This window comes from Carcharhinus amblyrhynchos, chromosome 19, assembly GCF_965287045.1.
Source record: "Carcharhinus amblyrhynchos chromosome 19, sCarAmb.v2.hapA, whole genome shotgun sequence".
Classification (NCBI taxonomy): Eukaryota; Metazoa; Chordata; class Chondrichthyes; order Carcharhiniformes; family Carcharhinidae; genus Carcharhinus; species Carcharhinus amblyrhynchos.
The window spans coordinates 15,743,531-15,770,432 of NC_137342.1; the positions used below are offsets into that span (position 1 = coordinate 15,743,531).

A 26,902-nucleotide genomic window follows, 5' to 3' on the forward strand; every position below is an offset into this window, starting at 1 on the left:
CACAACATTGAGGGCCGAAGGGTCTGTACTGTGCTGTCATGTTCTATGTTTGTATTGAAGTGTAGGGTAGGATTATGGAATTGAATGACACACTTCAGTTCCTGTGTTTTGACTAACAAAATTGTTTAATAGTTGGAAGTGAGTTAATTAAAAATGTTTTACGGTAGAAAATATCACCCAACTCTGATCTTGAGCAAAACCTGGTTTAACATTCCCAAGCACATCTTAGAATTTGATTTTTATTCATTCTAAAGATGTGGGCTTTGCTGGCTAGGCCAGCATTCATTTATGGTGGTGATTATATCTAAAGCTGGTAAAATATCAAGTATTGGGAGGGAAGACTCAAGAAGTTCTGCAGCCACAGAATATTCCCAGAAGCGGGAATGGCAGTGATGCAGCCACCACCGACTGGAAGTTGCGAATTAACAGCCATCCTTCACATTAGGATGGGGCCCTACCACCACCATCACACACACACACACACACACACACACACACACACCCCCCCCAGCCTCCCAGACATGACCACTTGCTGCTTTGAACGTATGTCTTTGAGTGCTTGTTGAATCGCCTCTTCAAACCTTTCTCTCTGGAGTGCATGGTGACCAGTCATTGTCTCTTTGGACATCATATTAATTGAAAGATGCTATAGAAATGGAAAATGCCAACATTTTTGTGTTAAAGTAATTTTTCTGGACCATAAAATGCTGCAATCAAAGTTTAAAACTTGTGTCAAGAATGTATCAAAGTATGTAATATTGCCATGCACAGCATAATTTTATGCATTGATTTCATCACATCTTATTTAACTTTCTCATTCTATGCAAATTTGATTGGGAGTAGTTAAGCTATAAAAGACTTCAATGAGGAATCTATTAACAGAAGGCTCAATGTTGCTGCTCAGTCTTTAACCGAAACAATGAAACACTTCATATTTTCCATTTTCTGGGCTTTGATCCTTTTTGAAGGTAAGTCATTTTTCCCATATTTATTGCATCAAACAATTAAACAGAAATAATATATATTAGATTTAAGAACATATAATGTGTTTATAATTCGATGAACATGAACAAGTAAAAGCAAGCCAAAATTTTGCTTCGATCTTCAAAACTTGCAAATTCTGTCTATTGATTGCATACACTAGAGAAAAAAAACAAGATAATTTATAGTACAAATTTCCAACTTGTAAAATTTTATCGCCATTTTGTGAAGTAAAAATATTTTTGTATTTTAACACCAAGCATGCTAAAAATTAAGTTTATAGCCTCCACCATTATCACTGTCTTGCAATTATAGTAACAGGTGAATGGTGTCAGGTGCCAATCCCCATGCTTTGACTTGCATAACATTCTCCTCTGCAACACATTTCAAATCAACGCAGCTTGCTACTCCACACGTTCCTCCTTCTGCAGCACTACGCATTCCCAGTTGAGCAGACAACATTCACAATGACCCATGTCCAACAGTACCTTTTCACCCATGCCTCACATTCACCAGTGCAAATAAACGTTGTCCTCCATTCTTCTGAACACAAAGCTTTCTAACAGCTCCATCTCCTTGCCCTCTCTCATTGCAAGAGAAGAGATCACAGAACTTGGCACAAGTCAAAGAGGTCAGTTTGGAGGACAAGAAAGCTTGGGCACCCCAACGAGTGACACTTTGTTGACCACTAGCAGTGTATGCCCACCTGGTTCACTCAGAAGATCAGCTTGAGGATAAAGATCTCAATAGCCACCTGTCTCATTATTGGAAGCCAAAAAGATCTTTACAATAGCATTATTTAGTCCAAAACTTTTATATTGCATCATTGTGCTGTTGTTAAGACTAGTTTACTAATATCTTTGTAAATGTTTTATGATTCTTCTTTTCACATTTTTCAGGTTTGCCTGAAGGAAGAAGTGAAGAAATTGGTAAAATAAGAAGGCAAGGTACATGACACCAACTTCTGTTTAAATTCATTCTTTTCCTAGGCCTAACATTGTGGAAATTCTTATCTCCCACTTGCAACCCCTCAGTATCTGCCAATTTACTCTTCATATCCATTATTTTCATCTCCCTCCCTTTCTATCTAAAACATTTAAGAAACGTTTTATGTTTAAGGTGCAATGTAAATATGGGTAGCAGTTATGACCTTATTTCAAACATATAAGCTTGGAGTACGTTGACAGGTTGGTCACAACTCCAGAGACACCCCACCCCCAACTACCTGCAATAACATTTTGATTTCTCTGTCAGTCAAGACTCTGTGTGCCTCTGCCTTAAAAATATTCAATGGCGCTGCTCTACTGTTCCCCGGGGAAGAGAACTCCAAAGAGTTACAACTCTCGACAAGGAAAAAAAGGTTTCCTTGTCTCCATCTCAAATGGGGAGACTCTTATTTTTAAATTGTGCCCACTAATTCTAGTTTCTCCAATAAGGGGAAATATCCTTTCAGCATCCACTTTGACAAAACCTCTCAGGATCTTATAGGTTTCAATAAGATTGCATCTTATTGATTATATTTAATTAATAATGCTAATTACACTTGATTTGCTTTCTAAATGATGCATTTTTTAGGGATTTGTTGTAGATATGAAAAGCAATCATGTTGATCAAGATTAAAGCATCATTCCATTATGGACTTTTAGTTCAACTTTCCTTTATGCAGGGCACAAAAAATAAATTTGGATCGGATTTTTTGATTAGCATTTGCTTCCAACCTTCCTTCTCTATTTAGATCCCATTGTACAATTACCAGATTGAAATTACATTCAAGATGCCTTTCATGGCTGTTTAAAACAGTCATATATTACCATGGCCCAATGTGACTCACATTTTATTTTTCTTATCTTGTGTCCCCACAATCTCCCAAACCCCCAAATCCAATGACCCCTGATTTGTTCAATGTTTCTTTCTAATGGTATGATTGATATCAGAAACAATGAATTAAGGGATTGAACCACAATTTTTTTATTGCAAAAATGTACTTTATTCGTAAACTAACTGGAAGAACATTTCAAACTAGCCAACACACATTGTGCAATAATATTCAGATTTTCTATATACATTATGTTGCACTCTGAGGTGTTTCAATACAAAGGAACATTTCAAAACTTTCATTATGAGTAGTACGAAGGTATTAAAGCTGTCTCCACAGATCAAGTTGCTCTCTGGAGTATTTCAAGATAATTATGATATATGTGGCAGTCACTGTATGCATTCAATATACGTCATATAGCCCTAGGAGGTTCTAAACAATTCTCCACCCCTCAGTTCAGTATGGCCAAAAGATCTTAAGACAGTGACCTTCCCCCATTGCACCTTTGTAGTGGCTGCCACCAACTTTAGTGCATCCCTCAGCACGTAGTCCTGGGCTTTGGAATGTGCCAGTCTGCAACACTTGATCAGAAACAACTCTCTGCACTGGTCAAACCTAAAATCCACTCATTATGCATAAACCAGGAACTTTGATAACCATGATTCTCACATCCAGTTATTAGATGTTCAAGCATGTTGAAGTTGACCGGGGGTAAAAGAAAATCCTTTTTATTTGGCACCAAAAAACATATTCAAGCCTTTACTCAATATATAAATTGTTACCTCCCTTCCTCCACTCCCCCTGTCCCCATCCCCAAACCCCAAGCCTTGTGCTAATAAATTTCCTCAGTCCATCTAGATTTATCGGTCTATCGAGATACCAGTTTCAAAAGCAACAATTTTTAAAAATGCTAGAATGTGGGATGATTTCAATCATACCATGAGGGAACAGCACTGAATTTTATAGTTACATGAGAAAAGAAATACTTTATTGTAAACTCTTGACATGGTTTCAATAGATAATACGTTAAATTTTTCATCTGGGTCATTGACATTTTTCTTACTTTTTTGTGATCTGTAAAACTATTCAGTGAACTAAGCTCCATGTGTAAAAAAAGGTACATTTGTGTACATTTGATTATATTGGCTGTGGGACTGCTGTAACCTTCAGTAATTTTGTGGGGATCTTGTTATTTGCTAAAACTCGAGATGGGACTTTAGAGAACAGTAAAAGCACCTTAAAGACGACTGGAGTTGGCATTCATCTAATAAGTGTCTGAGTGGTATTCATAAATGAATAGGTTTTATGTTTACTGAATGTGCATGATTTCAATTGATTTGAAAGCAAGAGCTTTTTATGGAGTTATACATGCAACAATTAGTCAAATATAGATCAATGTCTCCTATGTTGATTTCCCCTTGGAAGATTATGATAGGGAGAAAAAGCTTTGCCTTTTGCAATAGAGTTTAATATAAATTTGGTGTATCTCTCTAGGTGTATGAATGTCTGTTGAAAAACAAATTGATTCTTTAAATAAAATGCTGAAGGTATTTTCAGAAAGAGTAGATTGGCTTTGCTGTCTTCCTACGTAAGCAGTGTATAGTTTTTCAGTGCCATCTAATGGAGACAAGTCCAAGTATTTGCATCCCTTGTTGCTGCTGGGCTTGACACATTTTCTACTAGGATGTAACTTGACCTCAATTCAAAGGTTGACTTGTATGCTGCAATACACAGTATAAATACTGGACTTGGGTACCGAGAGCACAATTTCAAAGCTTTCACTATTATTTCCTGTCCATTATTATTGCTGGGCGGGAAAATTCCTCAGTAAATTTCCGGTCAAAAGACTTGATAGACAGAGCTCTGATGCTGGGTGTACAAGGAAAGGAAAAGTGGGTAAATTAGTTACTCAGTAGAATTAGCATAATGATGGAGAACAAATCAAAATACTATGCCTTTTGGTGTACAGATTGTTGCTCAGAACCGATCTTTATCTTGATTAACATACAAATCTACAAAGTACAAGAGGAAAATGTATAATGTGGCTTCCACTTTAAAAGAATATCAGTATAAATATTAATTTTAATATTAAAACGTGTGAAATTTCCAGTGTTTCTAACCTTAATTTAATTATTTTGTATTAGAATGGTGGATCTCTAAACGTAATCCGGACAGTATAGTAAGTGCTTTGCTATCGAACAACAGTTCCGGTGAGTATACATTTGTTCTCTCATTCAGATGTCTGAATATATTAGTACACTTTTTGTAACCCTACGTCACACTGAACAATAGATTTCTGTTGTCTAGTCACTAAATGATTTTCTTTCAGGTGTCTGTGCAACATGGGGAAGGGGAGCTTTCAAGACATTTAACAATCATTTCTATCACTTCACATCAACTTGCTATTTCACTTTGACCTCCATTTGTGAAGCCACCAACATCTTGAGTATAAGAGTTCTCCGAAAAATGTCTGGCCAATTGCAGCATATTTTCATGCAATTAGAAAATACCAAGACTATTATAGAAAATGGGAGAATTTGGATTAAGGATAAAGTGTAAGTTTTGCTTTGATTACTTTTTTCTTAAGATGTGGTTTCAAATGTCAAATTATGGTCCTGAAATTCCACATAATCAACACAAAATGATATGAATTGCTCCAGCCCTTGTTTGTTGAACTGTTTGCCCCAGAGTTTCATGAATTAGCTCAATTGTATATCCAGTGGAGAAGTCAGTGGTGCAAAATCCATATAATATAAGCTTAATTTACATGGTTGCTTGGAAATTAGGTTCAACTTAAAAAAAAAACAGTTGCAACACCAGGCAGGGGAAGCAGCAAGCAAAATGCTTCATGAATTGATGTCAATCAGCTTGGCTTGATGTCTCATGAGTTTCATTATTTCATTTTTAAAGAATGATTGACATAGGAGTGCTTTAGCAGGGTCAGCTAGAGAAGGCACGGTATAGAGATGTAAAAGAATTTGGAATGTCATCAATATCATAAAACAGAAAAGAGCCTTATTGCTGGGCATCCATTGGAATATACCTCCAAAGAATGCCTCCTGTGCTCTCAGTTTCCACTAAGTACTAACTCTTTCGTTCATAGAACAGTTGACCAATGTTGCAAGAAAATCAATAGGCCCAACAGCATCTGCAACAGCCTCCTGGAGAAGCACAGTGGGATCCAGAAAGTGGCATTCAGGAAGATGGCTCCTATCTCTCAAGGCTTTTAGCTTTTGATAGCTGCCATTCTTTCAGCCGTTCTGCTTATCAGTGAACATGAGTTAAAGGTTGGGTGAGATGGTTCGAAGATGACCAACCTGAGGCTCCTATCTCATGACTGCACACAGTCCAGTCTTGATTTTCCAATATTCAACTGTGGGTGTGTCAGTGCTACACTCTATTTTCCTGCACTTATGGACTTCAGAATGACAAATACCCATGTGAAATTGGAATCCAATCCTGCTCAGTAGCAGTAAATATGCTGATGGTTATAGAAATGATACATTAACATAATGGTATATGTTGAGGTGGCCATTTGGTGGTACAGTTATTCCAGCTGCCTAACCATATGCCAGGAGACCAGGTCAACTTTTGTATATCCTCATTGTGCTCTGCTTCCTCTGATGGTGACTACCCCTAAGCTGCAGCTGACATGATATCTTACCTCCATTGCAGGGCAGATTTATGCAAAAACATACAAAAAAAAAGACTGTGGAGTACGAATGTTGAAGGAGTTCCTCATTCCTACATATCAGAGTTTCTGTTTCAGCACATTGGTGTCTTGCTCTATTACTGCATGAGTGATCCCCTGGCTTATCAGAGCACCAACTTCCAGCTGGAGTTCTTGGGTGCAGATTGGGTATCATAGGCCTTGTGCACTAGCTATCCTGCCAAGCTTGACCAAACTCTTTTACCTCCACCTTTGAGGCAAATGTGGCCTCAATTCAACATCCCATCTTAAAGATGGCACTGTGCACCACTTCTTCATCATGGTACTGAAGTGCTAACTTAGTTTTTGTGTTAAAGTGTTGAATAGGACTTGAACAAATATCTTCTGACTCAGAGGTGAGCGCGTTACCATTTTCCATAAAGCTGTGAATAAATGAATTTTGTTTTAAGTATTAATTCTTTTATCTGTCATAAAAGAACTTTTCTGAAACATGTTCAGTGTTCAGATAGCAAGACTTATTTCTTTTGTCACTATCTTTGTTTCATAGTATATCAGTGCCATATGATGACAAAGTAATCAGTGTTCAGCCATATGGAAATTACATAAAGTTTTCAAATAGGAAGCACACCATATCTCTGCTCTGGAATTTAAAGGATGCAGTATCGGTAAGTGTAATAACTCCACGGAGGTGAAAGTCCTATCACCAAGTTACTTTATTTATACCATACATCTATAGACAGCCAGCTCACCAGTTGCTCCCTGCTGAATGCAGGCTGGGAGACTGACACACTTGCTTTAAATAGGGAGCATGAGGCTCCCTAATTGGACCATCAATTAAGACTCAGGTAGTTCTTTTCATGTGCCCAACAAGAAAAACAAACTCAAATTAACTTGGGGACAAATTAAGAGGGCCAGCCCCCCAAAAAGGAAAGGGGGGAACAGCCTGAACAGAAACCAAAGTCCAAAGGAATCTTAAAACATTAAATCAAAATGTGATTATAAGGGTCTATAACACACACCAGCCCCTGCGGTGCCCAGCAGGCATGGAAGATGTCAACTGCGCCTGTGGACACCACATGCTGTCTCTCCAGGGACACCTGGCCGTGAATTTAGCCGTGGTAGAGGGGCAGGCAGTCGGGATGGACGACCCCCTTGATTGCCCACTGCCTGGACCTATTGATGGCGCGTCTCACCAGAGGGGAGTCATCAGGTAGTTCACACTCTAGCAAGCCAACCTCATTAACCTGGCTGAAGTCATCACAGTAAGAAAGTTTCAAACATGCTACTTTTGGGTTGAATCTATTTCATGTTCATTCCTCTTTACCTAGTGAACAAAAGACACATTTGCATACATAATCCTATGTGATGGTCCTTGTGTGGAAACTGTAATTCCCATGACATTTGTTGTTTTGCTGACATTATTGTACCATTGTAGTAGTTGGGGACACATGGACCTATGGGATTGATTGTATTTCTGTACTCAGTACAGCTAGTGAGATCCCTACTCCCTGACCAGTCATAGGCTTTGCTAGTTGAGTGCATATGCCTGCTGTTGTGCCTGTATACCTGTTGAGTTTGTTCAGCTCCTATTTTGAGTTACCAACTGTGGAATTGTTGGTCATCTTTCCTCTTGGTAACTTTGTATCATCTCTGAAATATGATTGTTCTGATCTCTCACAGCTTGGTTCATTGAAGATATCAATTTATTATGCAATTTCACCAGTATATACTCAGTTGGAATCTTGACCTTCAAATTTTCAGGTTCAGCTCCATTGTGAATATTTTCCTGCAGAACTTAGTCAGTTACTTTCAGTTTATGCATTTCATTACATTGAAGTGGTCTTCAACTGTCTTATTGTTTACTTTAATATTATCTCCCTTTCTCTGTGGTCTTTTGTCTTCCTCACTCTGGAGTCTTTTGTTTCCTTCTCTCTGGGTTTTTTTTCTGCCCTATCCCTGGGGTCTTTTATTGTCCTTTCTCTGTTGGCATGTTCATGGTTACCAGACCAAGCTTTTGGCTTGCTCTCTTTGAGATGATTAGCCTTTATGTCCCCCTTATGGTTTGGAACTCAAGATCTGAAATAAAAAGAGTGCTGGAAAATCTCAGTAAGTTTGGCAGTATCTATGGAGCGAGAAACAGGTTTAATGTTTTGAGTCCAATAGGACTAGGAATGCCCAGTCTGCAAAACAACCATTCAGCATCCCTCTGTTTCCTGTAAGTCAGCCAACTTTGTATCCATACTGCACTCTCCCTTAGATTCCATGGACTTTAACTTTGCTGACAAATCTATAATGTTGCATTTTATCAAAAGCCTTTAGGAAGTCTGCCTACACCACACTAACTGTATTGTCCTTATCAGCCCTTTCTGATACCTCAACAAAAAACTCAATCAGGTTAGCCAAACACAATTTGTATTTAAAAATCCATGCTGCTTTTTATTACTGAATGTATAATTGGCCAAGTGCCTGTTGATTTTATTCTGGAATATTGTTTCTAAAATCTTTCCCATCATTGAGATTAAACTGACTGGCCTATAGTTGTTGGGTTTATATTCAAACTCTTTTGAACATTGGCATAACATTTGCAGTTGTCCAGTTCTCCTGCACCATCCCTGTATCAAAGGAGCATTAGAAGATTATGGCCAGTACCTCCACAATTTGCCTGACTTATTCCTTCAATATCCTCAGATATATCACATCTGGTCATATATGCTCTTTCTCAATTTTTAATCCATCTTAGTGAAGTCATGCTTTCATTATAACTTTGAAAGCATCTTCTTCCTTGTTATAGACTTTTACAAGAAGGACAGGATTTCCAGCCATGCTTGCCCCAAAAGCAGAAAATTCCACCCAAGGTCCTTTGCATGGTCCAGAACCATTCCAGAACCATTCCCCCCCATCGCCCCCCTCCACGCCCCCGCCCCACCTACAATGGTTCCTGTGGCAGGTGGGATGAGAAAATTCCGCGCAGTATCTCAGCCATGCTTCTTCCTACAAACATAAATCCCTTTTTGATCCCACTGCTCCTATGATTATCTTTTCACTATAGATAATTATAAATATATACCTATAGAAATACACATAGTCTTTCTTTGCTCCTCTCTGTTTTCACTTTCCCTCTGAACTTTCTACATTCATCTTGGTTCTCACTGGCAATATCAGCCTGACAACTGTGATTTACACCATTTTACTGCTTCAACTTACTCTCAAGCTGTTTCACCATCCAGTGAGCTCTGGCTTTGTTTGTGGGTTGTACCTTGACTCTATTTGAACCATCTCATCTCCTCATCTAGAGGAGAGAATGAGTAGAATGGGCCTATAATGGGATTTAGAATAATGAGAGGTGATCTCATTGAAATATGCAAGTTTCTTGGGGTAGATGTGGAGAGGTTGGCTGACCAATCTAAAACATAGTTGTAGTCAAGGTTTTGACCAATTAGGATTGTGATGAGGAGAAATTTCTTTTCTCTGAGCATAGGGCTTGTTTGCACTGATAGTTGGCATTTATTATCAATAATATAAATTGTTTCCTTTGGGAACTGATAAGAAAAGAAAAATAATTATATTCATCACTGACTTAGAAACAGGCATGACATCACCAGGATAATTATGATCCCCTTTCCTAATACTGACTGAGCTTTGGCTGTTGGAAAGGCGAAGACTGGTTCCTAGTTTTCCATCCCTGTTGGTCTTTTGCTGTTTTCTCCCTCCTAAAACAGACAACTCACTTTGAGTGAAGATACATGTGTGTTACATAGAGAAAAAATATTAAGGCATTGCTTGTAAATGCATATGCATATGTGGCTTAGCCACATAGTGTCCTTCTATTAAAGTGCTTTACAAATTTGGTAGAATTATTTTTGTACATTTTCTAACATATTAGTCAGCTTTGGCCAGTCCAAAAAAACATTAGCTGGATGGTATTGCTGTGGTCCATGTGTGTTTTGGCAGGTTTTAGCAGCGTTTATTTGACAGTTGAGTTGCACCAAAACTACAATTGGAATTAATTTTACAGGCAGAAATACATATGAGAGGTCCTTGTTTTACATTAATTGTATTTCAGTAATGAAGCAATTCATTAATGCCATGTAAATTTTGTTTCCTTTTAGTTAGTTGTACAGCACATCATTTGGCACCATAAGTGCACACATTGTATGTAGCTAGAGAAGTAAGAAATAATAAGAATACAATGCAATGAATGGTTTCAAAATTGCTTTTCAAAAGATCATTGTTATGTTCCCCACTTCCTTGGTATTTTTGTTCAGGAAGATTTCTGATATTAAGAATATTATAGTATCTATTTGATTGGTTCCATTGCAATGATCAAACTGTGAAGCTAGAGCATAATTGTGCGTAACACCCTAGTTCTCCAGTGTTGTATTTGGATGGTTCCCCAATGAGGCACTGGGGAATTCTCTGAGGAAGTTACCACAAAAAGGTTTACTAACTTCCTCTGGACAATTGTACTGGGCTGGGACTTTCCTGCAGAAGCAATTTAAATCGCTTGCTTTAGATGGTCTGCCATTTTAATCCTGATAGTTATTCTGGAGGAAAAAAATAAAATAAAATCATTTCAACTCCAGAATAATTATTTAAAAAGCCCAGACTGAGCCTCATGCACACATGACCATCCCCCAAGCAGATGCCATCCCCCTCCTCCTCCACTGTCTGACCCAATAGCAGCGAGTGCCATGACAAGGGATGATATTGGAATAGTGTAGATTAGATGGGCTTTAGATTGGTTTCATAGGTCGGTGCAACATCGAGGGCCGAAGGGCCTGAACTGCTTTGTAATGTTCTATGTTCTATTTTCAAAGGGAACGTTCCTTTGTCTTCTGCACCCCAGTTACTACTTGTCGATGCAGCAGGGACACGCTTCACTGCCCCTGTCTCACCTAGTCTGAGTGACAAAGATTGTGCAAGACAGGGGCTATGTAATTTCAATGTTGCTAAGTCCATCAAGAGTGGCAATCTATTGGAGATTGCCCCTCCCCCATCCCCACAACACCCAGCCCTCTCACTAACCTTACCCCAGCCCACGTCAAATCCCATCAGTTGCCATGGCAGTGAGCATCAATGAGAATTTTTTCACAAATAATACACGTAATGCTGTTGTTTCTAACTATTCAAGCATGTATATGCTGGCATAATCTTAAATGTTGCTCTCTTCCATATAGCTTTGTATAATCATAAAGAAAAATTGAAGCACCCAAATTATGTGGCAAGGATAACTCTGTTGCACATAATCAAATTGATTTACCATGCTGATACTTCTGTCCTTAATTTTGAGCTGGCAAATAGATATATACAGTAAGAAGTTTCACAACACCAGGTTAAAGTCCAACAGGTTTATTTGGTAGTAAACGCCACTCGCTTTCAGGGTTTGCCTCTTCGTGTTGTGAGACTTCTTACTGTGTTTACCCCAGTCCAACGCCGGCATCTCCACAAATAGATATATAGACAGTTGCAATTCACATCACATCATTCATTGGATTCTGAAATGTATTTGTTGGCTTCAGGGTTTAATGCTAGAGCTAATGTGATCCTGATGGCCTGTTTGTTTAACTCTGTTGTTGTTATGTCTTTTCTTTGAGTATTCTATTGTAAATTATTACACCATTTATAATATAAAGGCCCATAACTTCCTAAGAGTAAATAATTAAGGTTTAATTTTGTCAAATGTCTGCTTTTGTACTTTGAAGTCATATTATCTCAATAAAAGTTCACAAAGCTGTGAATTTGTTCTGTGAGTTATATCTAAACCTATATTTAGATTTAGATAACTAAAAATAGGTTTAGATTATATCTAAATATATCTAAACCTATACCTATATTGCTTTTGTTGTCAGGTAATTCTTGATGCTCAATACCTAGGAGCTTTATGTGGCCTTTGTGGAGATATTGATGTTCTAGGAAAACCATTTAATGTTGAACGTAAGTAAAATTGTAATTTGTTATCATATGAAAGATGAGTGAAATCTGTCACACACACTGAATGATGTTACATATTTCACTGGTTTGACAAACATTAATACATTGAATTGAATTAATGAGAAAAGTTAAGGTTACTTTCTTATTGCACTGTGCTTGTTTTAGGATTAATTTATTCATCTCAACTGAGTGACCCAAATGATGCCTGCGAGACTACAATCTCGGAAAAAACAAAATGCGAATTGGCTTTTGTAAGTTACATCCTCAGGAGAATACTTAAGACAATATAGTATACTATAAGTAAAGTTTTATAGAATTGATTGAATAATTAGGTCACTATCAACATCAGAAATTGATCTGGACAGTTATATAAATACTGTGGTTGTAAAACATGTCTGAATTTTAGAATTCTGTGGTGAGAAACTCACCTCATGTCTTTCAAAAGTCTGTCCACCATCAACAAGGCACAAGTGGGAAGGTGTGATGGAATACTTTCCATTTGTCTGGATGAGTGTGGCTGCAGCACACTCTAGAAGCTCAACATTTTCCAGGACAAAACAACTCGTTTGATTGGCACCCCATCCACTAACTTGAACATTAATTCCCTCCATCACTAATGCACAGAGACAACAGTGTACACTACATGCAAGATGGTCACAGTTAGCTGACTGCATTGAAATGAGACCCAACCCTCAATGTTTCAAGTCTCCCATCACCATTGCAGGAAGTGGGTGTTGTGGCCTTTCTGACAATATTACAGCTGTTTTGGGAAGAAACAATCCCCCCCACCACCACCACCAACACTCAGTTATTTCTTACTGGAGCATATTTCAGAGAGATTGGACACAGCTGAGTATTTGGGATTTCCTTGTGATTAACTATTTAAAGTTATGCAACATTGCTGCACAGGGCATTGACGAGTTACCTGCTATTTGTTCAATTATTTACTTAATGCAACCCAAAGACTCTGATTTAGATTTGTGTTCACCCAATTACTTTTGTGATACTTTTTTTCTGTTCAGAACTGTTCAAAAATCTCAAACGTTTTCAAGCGTTGTATGGACCGTGACACTAATAATAATTACGTGGAGCTGTGTCAGAAGGATGCTTGCAGTTTCGAAAACACAGAAGTTAATCATCTTTGTTCCCATTTTGAAGAAGTAGCACATCAGTGTACAGCTGCAGATGGTGAAGAGTGGCAAAACTGGCGGAAATCCATCAGTTGTGGTAACTTTTATCTGCAGTGACAATAAATTTAACCACACTCTTTCAGAAATTAGTGTAACAAAGACAATTTTTATAAATTGTTGCTACCTAAGAACATTATCTAGGTCAAATGATAAAATTAACAATTTCTCGTTTTCAGCACAGAAAATTTGTCCAGAGAATCAGATATACAAGGAGTGTGGCCCTGCCTGTATTCCAACTTGTACCAATCCAAATCCTGAACATCATTGCCAACAGTGTGTCAATATGTGCAATTGTCCAAATGGTAATCAGATTATATTGTTAGTAACAATTCAATTTGCTTCAGATCATGTTTTATATTATTTCATTTAACACATACATCTTTTTTTATTGGTATTTCTGGAACACTATGTCACTATGCCATTTTTAATCATTGACTACAGGGTACCTAATGGTAACAGTTGCCTAATCTGATCAGGCCTGTGTTCTCCCTGTAACCTACCAGACAATTCTAACTGCAGCTTCATTAAATATATGTGAATGAGAAGTTAGCAGCTAGATATTAAACTCACAGAGCTACAGGGATAAGTTGGAATGATATAAATGACAGCTGTTTTTATTCTAAAATCATTTTTGGGATGTGGGCAAGGCCGGCATTTATTATTTCTCTCTGGTTGCCCTAAGAAGGCAGTGATGAGCCACCTTCTTGAACCATAGCTTTTGAAGCGGTTTGATTCAACTGAGTGGCTTCCTTGGTCGTTCTGGGGGCTAGAGTCAAATATAGGTCCATCTGGATGAACAAGTTTGGATTTTATGACACCCCATGGTAATTTTTCCAGAAACCATCTTTTATTATTTCCAACTTACTATGATAGATTTTAACTCACATTTTCTGGTTTACCAGTCCAGCAAAGTAACATTTGCACTTTGGGACCCTAATTTTGCAGTGATAGTGGAGTGGAGTCTGATGTAAATCGGGTAAACCCTTGCTTTTTCCTCTACTTTATTCAGAACTCTGTTACACTCCTCATCTCCCCTACTCATGCTTATCACCATTGCCCTCCTTTCTACTCAACACCCTATCTCCAAGTTTGTTTGCTTCGCGTTTTCTTTGTTCCAGCATCTCTTTGACATTGATCTTCAATGTCTGACTGCTGTAGAGATGACGGGCAGGATTTTCTATCCATGTTTGCCCCAGAACTGGAAAATCCCTCCTGAGGTGAACAGACCTTTGCATGGTCTCTCCCCTCCACCTCCCGCGCAACCCCTATTTCAATTCCTGTTGCAGGCGGCATGAGAAAACTACCCCCCCCGCCCCCCCAGTATTAAATTTACGTGTGGTGATTACTGAAACCCTCATCCTGCACCCCATCTCCTCCTGATCATAGATCTGAACCGCCATCTTTCAAATCCTTCCATGGCCTTACCCCTCATTATGTCTGTATCCTCCTCCAATCCAGGAATGCTCCAAGATCACTGAACTCTTGCCATTTTGCCATCTTGGTCTTCTTTGATTTTAAACATTCCATCATTAGCAGCCATGTCTACATCATCCTATAGGCCCTGAGCTTTGGAATTCCTGCTCTAAACCTTTATTTCTCTAAGATGTTCCTTTAGGTTATGTCACAATGAGGTGAGGAGTGAACTGAATTTCCTTATGTTCAATCTCCTGTCCTCAGCTGGTTGCAATAAATGTTTTGAATCCACTGACCCTCAGCAACCGTCTTGCGCAGAATTTTATTCAGCATTTTTAACTGGAAAGTCAGCTCTGGAATATCAAACCGAGTACAGTTCATGATTTGAAAGTTATGAAAAGCACATGTTTTACTGGGCATGACACCATCCCAGGGTTGACTATCTCAATATTCGTTTGGCTGGTTTACCACCTGACATTCCATAAACATCAACTCATCAAAACTCTGCTGCCCATGTATTATCCTGGTTGGAATCCTGTTCACCTATTAACCTATGTCTGAGTTGATCAATTCCTTGTGTTTTGCAATAGGTTTAAACATGGATTTTCCTCCCTAAATCTCGCTGCTTCTTTACCATTCTCTCCACCTTTTAAGCTGCTTGTTAAAATCTATGTCTTTGACTGAGCTTTCGGTCTTCTTGCCGAATAACCTTTTACACAACTTATTATCAAATTCTTTTCATAAGCAATTTAAACCACCAAAGCTACTACACCAATTACATTTTCTTCTTCATCCGTTCTCTTCAAATCTGCCTGCTTTCGATCTCAATGATTGTCTTCAATTGCTAATTTACTCTACCCTTCACTTATCTACTCTACCCTTTAGAGGCAGTGTGGTGACAGTGGTTAGTATTGCTGCCTCACAGCACCAGAGACCCAGGTTCAACTCTGGCCTCAGATGACTGTCTATATGGAGTTTGCACATTCTCCCCGTGTCTGCGTGGGTTTCCTCCGGGTGCTCTAGTTTCCTTCCACTGCGCAAAGATGTGTAGGTTAGGTTGATTGCCCATTCTAAATTGCTGCTTTGTGTCAGGGGGATTAGCAGGGTAAATATGTGGGGTTATGGAGATAGGGCCTGGGTGGGATTGTTGTTGGTGCCGTCTCGATGGACCAAATGGCCTGCTTCTGTACTTAAGGGATTCTATGATTTCCACCACCTTGCAGAGACCTATTGTTGGAATACGTGCTCAATGGAAATTCAATTGTGACCCTTGTAGACTCCTGACATGTGTCCCATTTCACCTTCAGGGCTGGAACTGGACATTTCTATTATAAGCTATCATTGCTTTAAAAAAAGTTATAAGCAATCAGTTACAAAATAATTTAACACGATAAGAATTTCTAAAAATAACACTGAAACAAAATCAGTTCACCTAAACACTGATGCTCTCATGCTTGCATGACTTCTATCTTTCCTTCCATATTACCTGACTTACTGTTGGCATGTTATACCCGCGCTTTTTATTTTAACATTTTACCCTTATCATTTCCTGTCTCCACATTCATTAACATGTCATCTTGTGCAAGTACACAATTGAGCCACCAGATGGCTCTCTTTTCCTAGTATTGTTTGTTTCACGAGTTTGCCTTCCGGTCCCAATTAAGTTTTTAAAAAAATCCACGCATCTATATACATGTCGCAAAAGTAGTTTAGACATAAATATCGTATTCCCCCTTCCGTACAATGCAATTTGAAAGTATTTGGGCTAATTTTTTGCATGGAGGTGGGAAGCTGGAGATCAGAAAGTGTTCGATTCGGCAGACCTGTCTCCATATCAATGAATGCATTATTTTCACTCTGGCTAGGCGAGGGTGGGATTCAGTCCGGCTTACCAATCCCAGAAGCAGTTCTGTCGCTGCCTCAAAGGTGAGCAGTTGCCAAGGTAGCCTGGTTAGATAGTCCTCCTTCATTCTCTGAGACTTTGTAACAGTTATATTAAAGGGTGTTGGGTCCTATAGTTCACACCCCCAAAGCCCCACTTCCCATGCTACCCCCATGACAAAACCCAATATACACGATGTACAGAACCAAAGAACTGTGTAATAACAATGGTGTGTCTTGAAATGCACCTGAAGACCTATTCAAAAATCTCCTTCAAAAAATAACTGCTGCTCTTACAACCTAATTAAAGGGTCAATTGAACAGCCATTCATAGCTTCAATAACAGAAGCTTTTCCTCACTTCACTCCTCTTGATCTTGTCCAAATAAACATACAGATATTGGAGGAAAGATCAAAGAAAGAATAACTTGTTATGATCTCAAAGATGTCAATCAATCAAAACAAATACTCCCCTCTTACCTGTGTAAACAGACCTCTGTTGAATTAATTCATTAGTGAGTCTTGGGACTCAGCCAAATGCTCTTCCATACTATATGCCCCATTCCTTTCACTATCTCTGTCTTTCCTTTTCCACCATCTCCTTGCTATCCCTTTTCCACCTCACTTTGGCCTTCTCCCATTTTCCATTGCACCTCCCCTTGCTTGCTTTCTCCAGTCCTCCCTTCTCTCTCCTCACTTCCATTTTCACCACTCTACCTTGATTCCTCCTCTCCATTTCACTATCTTCCATTTTATGTCACCAACATGGTAACAGACTGGTGACAAACTAACATTTTTAGGTGTCCATGCCTGATAATGATTCCACCTTCTGTTCCTTATCTAATAAAATATATTAATGCCCTTCGCCTCTGTTCTATTTCATGCTGATTCTTTAATGAATTAATATAGGAGTGCCAAATTTTCAAATCAACAACTACAGAAGGAGGTTTTAGCTCTGAAGAATAGTCATATAGGGTCAAAACAATGCATACAAAGTGGCAAGGATTAGTGGGAAACGAGAGGATTGGGAAATCTTTAAAGATCAACAGAAAGCCACAAACAAAGCTATGAAGAAAAGTAAAATGGATTACGAGAGTAGAGTAGCTCTGAATATGAAAACAGATAGCAAAAGTTTCTACAAATATATAAAACAAAAAAGAGTGGCTAAATTAAACATGAGAAGGGAGATGTAATAACTGGAAATGAGGAAATGACTGAGGCATTGAAAAGGTATTTTGTACTGGTCTGGTACATAATATGCCAAAAGTTGATGACAAGAAGGCTATGGCATGTGAGGACCTAGAAACTATCATTATCACGAAAGAGATAGTATTCAGCAAGCTAATGGAGCATAAGGTAGATAAGTCTCCTGGCCCTGATGGAATGCATCTCAGGGTACTAAAAGAAATGGCAGAGAAAATAGCAAGAGCACTAGTTGTAATTTACCAAAATTCGCTGGACTCTGGGGTGCTCCCCACAGATTGGAAAACAGCAAATGTGATGCCACTGTTTTAAAAAGGACGTAGACAAACGGCCAGTTAGTTTAACTTCACTAGTAGGGAAAATGCTTGAATGTATCATCAAGGAAGAAATAGCGAGACATCTGGATATAAATTGTCCCATTAGGAAGACGCAGCATAGATTCATGAAGGGCAGGTTTGACTAATTTGGTGGAATTCTTTGAGAACATTATGTGCGCAGTGGACAATGTGAATGTGGTGTATCTGGATTTCCAGAAGGCATTTGACAAGATGCAGCACCAAAGCCTGCTGCATAAGATAAAGATCCATAGTGTTATGGGTGATGTATTGTCGTGAATAGAGGATTGGTTAATGAACAGAAAGCAAAGAGTGGGGGTAAATGGGTGTTTTTCTGGTTGGCGATCAGTGACTAGTGGTGTGTTTGAGAGATCAGTGTTGGCAACGCAATTGTTTACAATTTACAGAGATGATTTGGAGTTGGGGATCAAGCGTAGTGTGGAAAAATTTGCAGATGACACTAAGATGAGCGGCATTGCAAAGTATGCAGAGGACACTGAAAGTCTGCAGAGGGATATAGATAGTCTAAGTGAATGGGGAAGGGTCTGGCAGATGGAGTACTATCTTGGAAAATGTGAAGTCATCCATTCTGGTTAGAATTACAGAAAAATGGGAAAAAATTGCAGCATGCTGCTGTGCAGAGTGACCTGAGTATTCTTGTGCATGAATCACAAAAAGTTAGTTTGCAGCTACAGCAGGTAATTAAGAAGGTAAATGGAATTTTGTCCTTCATTGTTAGAGGGATGGGTTTTAAAAACAGGGAGGTTATGTTGCAGTTGTACAAGGTGCTGTTGGGGCCACACCAAGAGTACTGTGTACAGCTTTGGCCTCCTTACTTGAGAAAGGATAAACTGGCACTGGATGGGGTACAGAGGAGATTCACTAGGTTGATTCTGGAGTTGACAGGGTTGACTTATGAGGACAGACTAAGTAGACTGGGGCTATACTCATTGGAATTCAAAAGAATGAGGGGAGATCTTATAGAAACATATAAGATTATGAAGGGATTACATAAATCAGAAGCAAGGAAGTTAATTCCATTGGCGGGAGAAACCAAGACTGGAAACATGGCCTCAAAATAAGGGGGAGCAGATTTAGGACTGAGTTGAGGAGGATCTTCTTCACACAAAGGGTTGTGAATCTGGAATTCCCTGCCCAGTGAAGCAGTTGAGGCTACCTCATTGAATGTTTTTAAAGGCAAGGATAGATAGATTTTTGAACAGCAAAGGAATTAAGGATTATGGTGAGCAGGCGGGTAAGTGGACCTGAGTCCACAAAAAGATCAGCCATGATCCTATTGAATGGCAAAGCAGACTGAAGGGCCAGATGGTCTACTCCTGCTCTTCGTTCTTATGTTCTTGAAATGTGAACTTTGTTTCTCTCTCCACATTTGCTGCAGGCATGCTGCGTTTTTCTGTTTTTATGACAGAAGGAGGTTTGCTTCTCTCTCAACCTGTTGTGAAGCCAAATTTAATGCAAATGCTTTCAAATCAAGTATAGTTTCAAGCAACCATTCAACATTTGTTGGGCATATGCAGCAGTTGATCTGAAAGGAAAAATAAAGTTAATGAGTTCTAGTGAGGCATAATACCTAACATGTTGGAAATCGAAAATCACCTCTAATCAATAAACATTCAGGATTTATCAGAACCAGTGGTGGATTAACCATTAGGCTGAGTAGGCTTACGCCAAGGGGCCTGAAAGAGAGGGAGGCCTGAAAGCAAAAAAAATTGGTTTAATCCTTTTAAGGGTGAATACATTTTCATAACTATACCCCTTGGGTGAATTAATGTAACAAATACCTATAAATAGAGGAACTTCACCCCCGGACTTGCGCTGCATACAAATAAATACAAAATAAATGCAACAAAGCGTTTATTGTCGTGCTATAACATGTATACATACTTATTTTAGTGCATAGTTAGTTACACATAGTACTTTTTTCAACATTCACCCTTACGTAGTAACACTGGGATGTATCGAGCTCTGACAGGAGATTGACTGCATAAGGTGTATCCAAATACATACATTTGCTTTAGAATTTATCTGTCCTAATGATCACTAACTGTTCAGGTGAGTGTTCATTTTCGGCACTGATGAGGATCAAAATCTATTTGCACTCAACAATGAGCAATGAGAAACTTAATCATTTGGCACTCATGCACATTGAATCAGACATGCTTCGATCTGTTGATTTACATGCTGTTATTGACACTTCTGTAAACCAAAAAAACACTGAAGCTTTTTAAAGTACAAATATAAAGAAAATGAAAAATAAATGAATAAAAGGGTTGTAATTGATTCATATGATATTATACATGTAGTACGTTATGCATAGTACAATGATATAAGTTATCTAACGTCACTTAATGTCACTTTATTCTATTCAGTGAAGAGTGGGGCAGGGGGCAAGGTCAGGGGGCCTTACTAAACCTCAGCCTAGGGGTCCAGGTGGTAGTTAATCTGCCACTGATCAGAACTATCACATAATTCACTTTTGATTGTAACATAGCTTCACACCAGCTGTTGACAGAATACATACTAATCAACCAATAAATTTAAATTCACAAACACAATAAATCACTTCGCTTTTTGTAAGAAAATCGAATTGCTTTTTGAAGACAGCATTAAACTAGTCGTAAGTGCTGCAAGCCCTGTCGAGTATTTCACTGCTTTCTGTTTGTATTCCAGCAAGTTGGAGTGTGCTCCACATCTTTAAATCAGCTATGTAATTTTTAACTGAGATAATTATTTTATCCTTCAGGGACTGTTCTTGACAACATACACAAAACAGACAGATGTATCATGAAAACAGAGTGTCCCTGTACGTTCAATCAATCTGTTTACTCACATGGAGAAACGAAAGTTGACTTCTGCCAAATATGGTAATGGAGGCCAACTCAAACCATATACTGTTCATCAAATACGTTTTCAAACATTTCTACTGAAATTGGTTATAAATGCATTCTCTTGTACTTTCAGCACCTGTGTAAGTGGAGAATGGGATTGCTCTTCACTTAGTTGCCCTCGAATGTGCAAATTTGAAGAAGGAAATCATATTACAACATTTGATGGCCAAACATATCAGTTGATGGGAGACTGTTCATATATTGCTACTTTTGTAAGTGATCTTTTCCTAAATTGATTGCTGCAGCTCTAGTTACTTAAAAACATGCACATAAGAATGCCAGCTGAATCAATGTTTGAGATTTGCTTTTTCAATTACTATTTAGACAGATGAGTGGTTAGTCAAGATTGAGATGCATCCATGTTTGGGAGGACATAAACAGATCTGTTTGGAAAGTGTTTCATACACTCACGCTGAGGCAAGTATTTTAAAATTGCTCATTTACAAACTTGCTTGACAGATAAATTTTCTTTTTCAAATGATGCAAGACAATCTTTATTTGTCCTTTATAGACAGAATATCTCATTCGAAAGAATGGCCTCGTCAAGGTTAATGGAAATCTAATTAAACTCCCATTGAAGCAAAGTAAGATAACTTTTTTATACTTCAAGATAAGGGAATACATTTTTCAACCTGAGTTTAACTTTGTTTTACTTTTACTTCTGCAGATGGCATTAAAATCTTTCATCAGTCCCCGAGTTACATTCAAATAGCAACAAAAACTGGGCTCAAAATGCAGCTACAAATTACTCAGATTGCACAGCTTTATATTTCACTGCCTAATAATGTGAAAGGACTCGTGAAAGGTACAATTGACACGTAATTTACTGATAATGTTAACCTCACTCATTCTGAGAAGGTATACCCTCTGGCGGGAAGTTAGAAGTGGGGTGTGCAGTTTAAAAATAAAGAGTCTCCGATTTAAGATGGAAATAAGGAATTTCTTCCCCGAAAGGATTTTTGGTCTTTGGAATTCCTTTTCCTAGAGAACACTGAAGGCTGGTTTATTGAATATATTCAAGGCTGACTGTTTTAAACCAACAAAGGAGTCGAAGGATCTAGGGAAAGGGCAGGAAAGTGTGGAGTTTAGATAACAGTCAGATCAGCCATGATCTTACTGAATGGTGGAGCAGGCCTGAAGGGTCAAATGACCTAATCATGTTCGTATTTCTTATAATCCTGCACTATAATAGAGTCACTTAAGATGGAGCAACAAAGTGGATAACTGGACCAGATGATGTTGACAAAAAATATTGAGATGCATACTTCTCTGTGTATACAATTCAATGAAAAATAAACAAATGAACAATACAACTATAGCACTAAAAAGTGATAACTATCTCTGCTCCTATGACTAAAAAATAGATTTTGACTTTGTGCAATAATGTAAAATGGGTGGTAATAAGTTTTATATCACTGAAATCAATGAAGTTGGGAGAGATGTAAAATGGACTGTTGATTCACTAGCATCTGCTTTACGCTATCGCACAAAGTTTATCTTCTGCATTACAATTTAGCTGCAAAAATTAGCTAAAGAATATAATTGTTGATTACTTTGAAATAAGCATGGGAAATCTTTGGAATCTTAGGCAGTGAGGTGAGAGTAGTAGTGGCTGGTATAATTGGCATGGTGAGGGAGTAGGAGGAATATTTAAATACATTCAAAATTCTTTGGGTCACACATACCTCAAGAGAAGTTGCAATATATTGGATGTCTGTCCAATATATTGGATAGTGATGTCTACAACTCCAGGCAGTGTAGTTTAAAGTAAAGGTAGGTGTCAGCTTAGCTTCAAATTTTCTTTGATGTCTTGGGTTTAAAATCCCTCGCGGCCAATGCAATTGTGCTCTTTGGTTTTGGTCAATCCAAATGCAGGAGTGCGAGAAACAAAAGCCTGTCTCTCATGAAGCACAAAGGAATAGAAAAGCCAATCTTAGAATAGCATTATTACCTCAGAATAGCATTGCTTATTGCATGCAGGAAAATGGTGGTGTTGTGGTAATGTCACTAGATCAGTAATTCAGAGGTTCCTTAAAGAATGGGTTCAAATCCCACTGCGGCAGCTGGTGGGAATTAAATTCAATTTGTAAATTTGTCATTTAAAGCCAGCTTCAGTACAACGTCATCAATTATTGTAAATAGCCCATCTGGTTCATGAATGCTGTTTAGAGAAAGAAATTTACTGTTCTTACCCAGTTAAGTCTACATGTGACCCACTACAATGTATGGACTCTTAACTGCCTTCTGAAATGGCTGAATGAGCCACTAAATCCAAGGCAATTGGGGATGGGGAACAACTGCTGGTCTTGCTAGTGACGTTCAGTTCCCCTGAAAGAATAAAGAGAAAACCTGAGTGGAAGTGTTAATTTATCTTTGAATTTGTACCCACTAGAAATTGCGTTAAATCAACTCTCAGCTTATTTAATGGGGAACTCATACAGTTAACAGAGAGGGTATTAGTTCATTTTAAACCTACATCATAGAGGTCAAACACCAGTTTGCTAACTATTTCTCATTTTGTTCTTTGTAATCCTTTTTTGTGACTTAGAATAAGAACATAACATAACAAATAGGAGCAGGAGTAGGCCATCTAGCCCTTCGAGCCTGCCCTGCCATTCAATAAGATCATGGCTGATCTGTCGTGGCTCAGTTCCACATTCCCGCCCTCTCCCCATAACCCTTAATCCCCTTGCCTATCAAAAACCTATCAACCCGCATCTTAAAAATATTGAGCGAGGCAGCCTCCACCACTTCAACGGGCAGAGAATTCCAGAGATTCACCACCCTTTGAGTGAAGAAGTTCCTCCTCAACTCCGTTCTAAACCACCCCCGCTTTATCCTGAGGCTGTGCCCTCTAGTCCTACTGTCCTTTCTGAGCGGGAAGAGCCTCTCCACCTCTATCCTATCCATCCCATTCAACATCTTATACGTCTCATTGAGATCTCCCCTCATTCTTCTAAACTCTAACGAGTATAAGCCTAGTTTATTCAGCCTCTCCTCATAGTTCAACCCCCTCAACTCCGGAATCAGCCTAGTAAACGTCCTCTGCACTCCCTCCAAGGCCAAAAGTGCGTAAGTGCGGCAACCAAAACTGCACACAGTACTCCAGCTGCGGCCTCACCAGTGCCCTATACAGCTGCAGCAAGACCTCCCTACTTTTATATTCAACCCCCCTCGCTATGAAGGCCAGCATCCCATTTGCTTTCCTGACCACCTGCTGCACCTGCAGGCTGGGTTTTTGCGACTCATGCACAAGGACCCCGAGGTCCCTCTGCACTGTCGCATGCTGCAGTTTTTCACCACGCAAGTAATAGCCCTTCCTACCATTATTCCTACCAAAGTGGACAACCTCACATTTGCCAACATTAAATTCCATTTGCCAGTTCCTGGCCCATTCGCCCAGCCTATCTAGATCCTTCTGCAGACTCTCCACACCCTCCGCACAATTTGCCGTTCCACCAATCTTGGTGTCATCAGAAAATTTCGACACCATACACTTGGTTCCCTCCTCCAGATCATCTATATAAATGGTGAATAGCTGAGGCCCCAGCACCGACCCCTGGGGCACTCCACTAGTCACCAACCGCCAATCCGAATAGCACCCATTGACCCCCACTCTCTGCCTCCTATTTGACAACCAATCCTCTATCCACGCTAACGCCCTACCCCCCACTCCATGCCCCCTGACCTTCTGCAATAACCTCTTGTGAGGCACCTTGTCAAACGCCTTCTGAAAATCAAGAAAGACCACATCCACCGGCTCTCCTCTATCCACCGCCCTAGACACATCCTCATAGAACTCCAATAAATTCGTCAGACACGACTTCCCCTTAACGAAACCGTGCTGCGTCTGCTCTACCAAACAATTCTGCTCAAGATGCTTCGCTATTTTCTCCTTGATCACGGAGCATGTAGCACAGGAGGCTATTTGGTCTACCGTGCTTGTGGCAACTTTCTCAAAGTACTTGCCAATTAGTCCCGCTCCCCTGCTCTTTTCTTCTTGCCCTTGATTTTATTAAATATCTATCTAATGCCTTTTTGAAAGTTTCTTCTGAATCAACCTCCTTCCATCATCTTTTCAGATGGTACATTCAAAATCATGCTATCTCTGAATAAAACAGAATCCCAAACTTCCCATGGTATTTTTGACAATTATATTAAATCTATGTCCTCTGGTTAAAAACCTCCTGCCAGAATTCACAGTTATTCCCTATCCACCCTTTTGACACCTTCATAATTTGGAACGCATCTTCTAAATTTCCATTTGAATTTGTTTGTTATAAAGCAATTTTATTTTGTTTCATTCCCAGTTTCTAGTCTGTAGCATCTCTCTGACTTCCCCGAAGTGCACTGACCTCTTGTAAATGTTACAGTCTGATGTCCATGCAGCTCTGAAGATCAATGACTGCACTTAGGATGATGCAGTGGTGGAGATTTATATATTCTAATGTTGAACATTTTTCTCTTTTCCAGGGTTATGTGGCAACTTCAATGACAAAATGGATGATGATTTTCTATCATCAGAAAATATTGTGGAACCACTGGCAACTGCGTTCGCTCATTCTTGGAAGGCTGCACGGTGTACTTATGAAATAACTGCACCTCCTCTGTGTCTCAGTTCAGAAAATGGTAACACTTTGTCTCAAAAGACTTTTTTGTTCTCTTATGCATTTTTGTAATGAGAGCTTTATGTTTGTTAACATGATGCAGTTTAATAGTATTTGTGGCAGCATACCTGACTCCAGTGACTCTGTTACTTTGATATTTAACTGGTGTTATAAGATGTATGGGTTGTGATTTACAGGATGAAAGATGCTGAAGAGCTAATGAACTTTGTACTGAAGTGGATTTAGGTTAGATGTATGATCTTTCAGTTCCTGACGGTGTGACACTGTGTTCCCATTTTCCTGATCAGGTCAGCCTCCATTCCCTCTGGGGATGGATGTGGGTGAGGTTTGCTGTAGCCATTATGATTTGGATTCTTTAAAACATTCCTTTCTTCTAGACCCAGGCTGCTTTCTTGCCTGAATAGTATCCTCCTCACCTTGCACCACATTGGTGCCTCATCTTCCCACGTGCCCATTGTTTTTTATATTATTCTGATAGAGTCTCAAATGGCCTGGGAAAGCAGAACCTCCTGGCATTTGAAGCCCCTGCCCCAGGCTCTGACGATGCTTGTCTTTTAATATGCAATAAGAGGTTCCTTTCCTATCAATGAGCTTTGCAAAATTGTAGGAAGTGTTAGGGTCTCACTCATCACAGATTTGCCATTTTTCTGCTGGATTCTGCCAGTTTTCGACTGAATCTATGGCAGGAGATTAGCAGAAGCCCTTTGGACCTCTGATGTTCTTCTGATCTAGTTTATCCTTTTATCTATTAATCTTCTCTATCTGTTTCAGACAATGTCAGCCACATCTTGCCTATATGTATGTATCATCTTTAGTGTAGAAAATGCTCCAACCAGTTCACCTTATTCTGAAATCCCAGTGTCAAGCCATCTATTTAGCTGGTGTGAAGCTCGATGTAATAGGATGTTAGGGTCTTAGAAAATCTGGCAAGCTTACTTTGGAGTTG

General features: G+C 39.1%; 1 protein-coding gene across 1 annotated transcript in view; it reads left to right on the top strand.

The window, feature by feature from the left end:
• The first annotated feature begins 919 nt into the window (after nt 1-919).
• The window catches only part of LOC145355593 (mucin-6-like), a 32,189-nt gene continuing 6,206 nt past the window's right edge, over nt 920-26,902 (top strand). Inside the window, exons 1-14 of the mRNA XM_080207843.1 lie at nt 920-968; nt 1,881-1,928; nt 4,942-5,007; nt 5,127-5,352; nt 7,015-7,132; nt 12,317-12,401; nt 12,564-12,649; nt 13,421-13,625; nt 13,765-13,906; nt 21,402-21,540; nt 21,653-21,745; nt 21,840-21,912; nt 21,996-22,133; nt 25,802-25,957. Of these exons, the coding sequence (XP_080063969.1) occupies nt 920-968; nt 1,881-1,928; nt 4,942-5,007; nt 5,127-5,352; nt 7,015-7,132; nt 12,317-12,401; nt 12,564-12,649; nt 13,421-13,625; nt 13,765-13,906; nt 21,402-21,540; nt 21,653-21,745; nt 21,840-21,912; nt 21,996-22,133; nt 25,802-25,957 (1,624 nt within the window). The remainder of the gene's footprint in view (nt 969-1,880; nt 1,929-4,941; nt 5,008-5,126; nt 5,353-7,014; nt 7,133-12,316; nt 12,402-12,563; nt 12,650-13,420; nt 13,626-13,764; nt 13,907-21,401; nt 21,541-21,652; nt 21,746-21,839; nt 21,913-21,995; nt 22,134-25,801; nt 25,958-26,902) is intronic.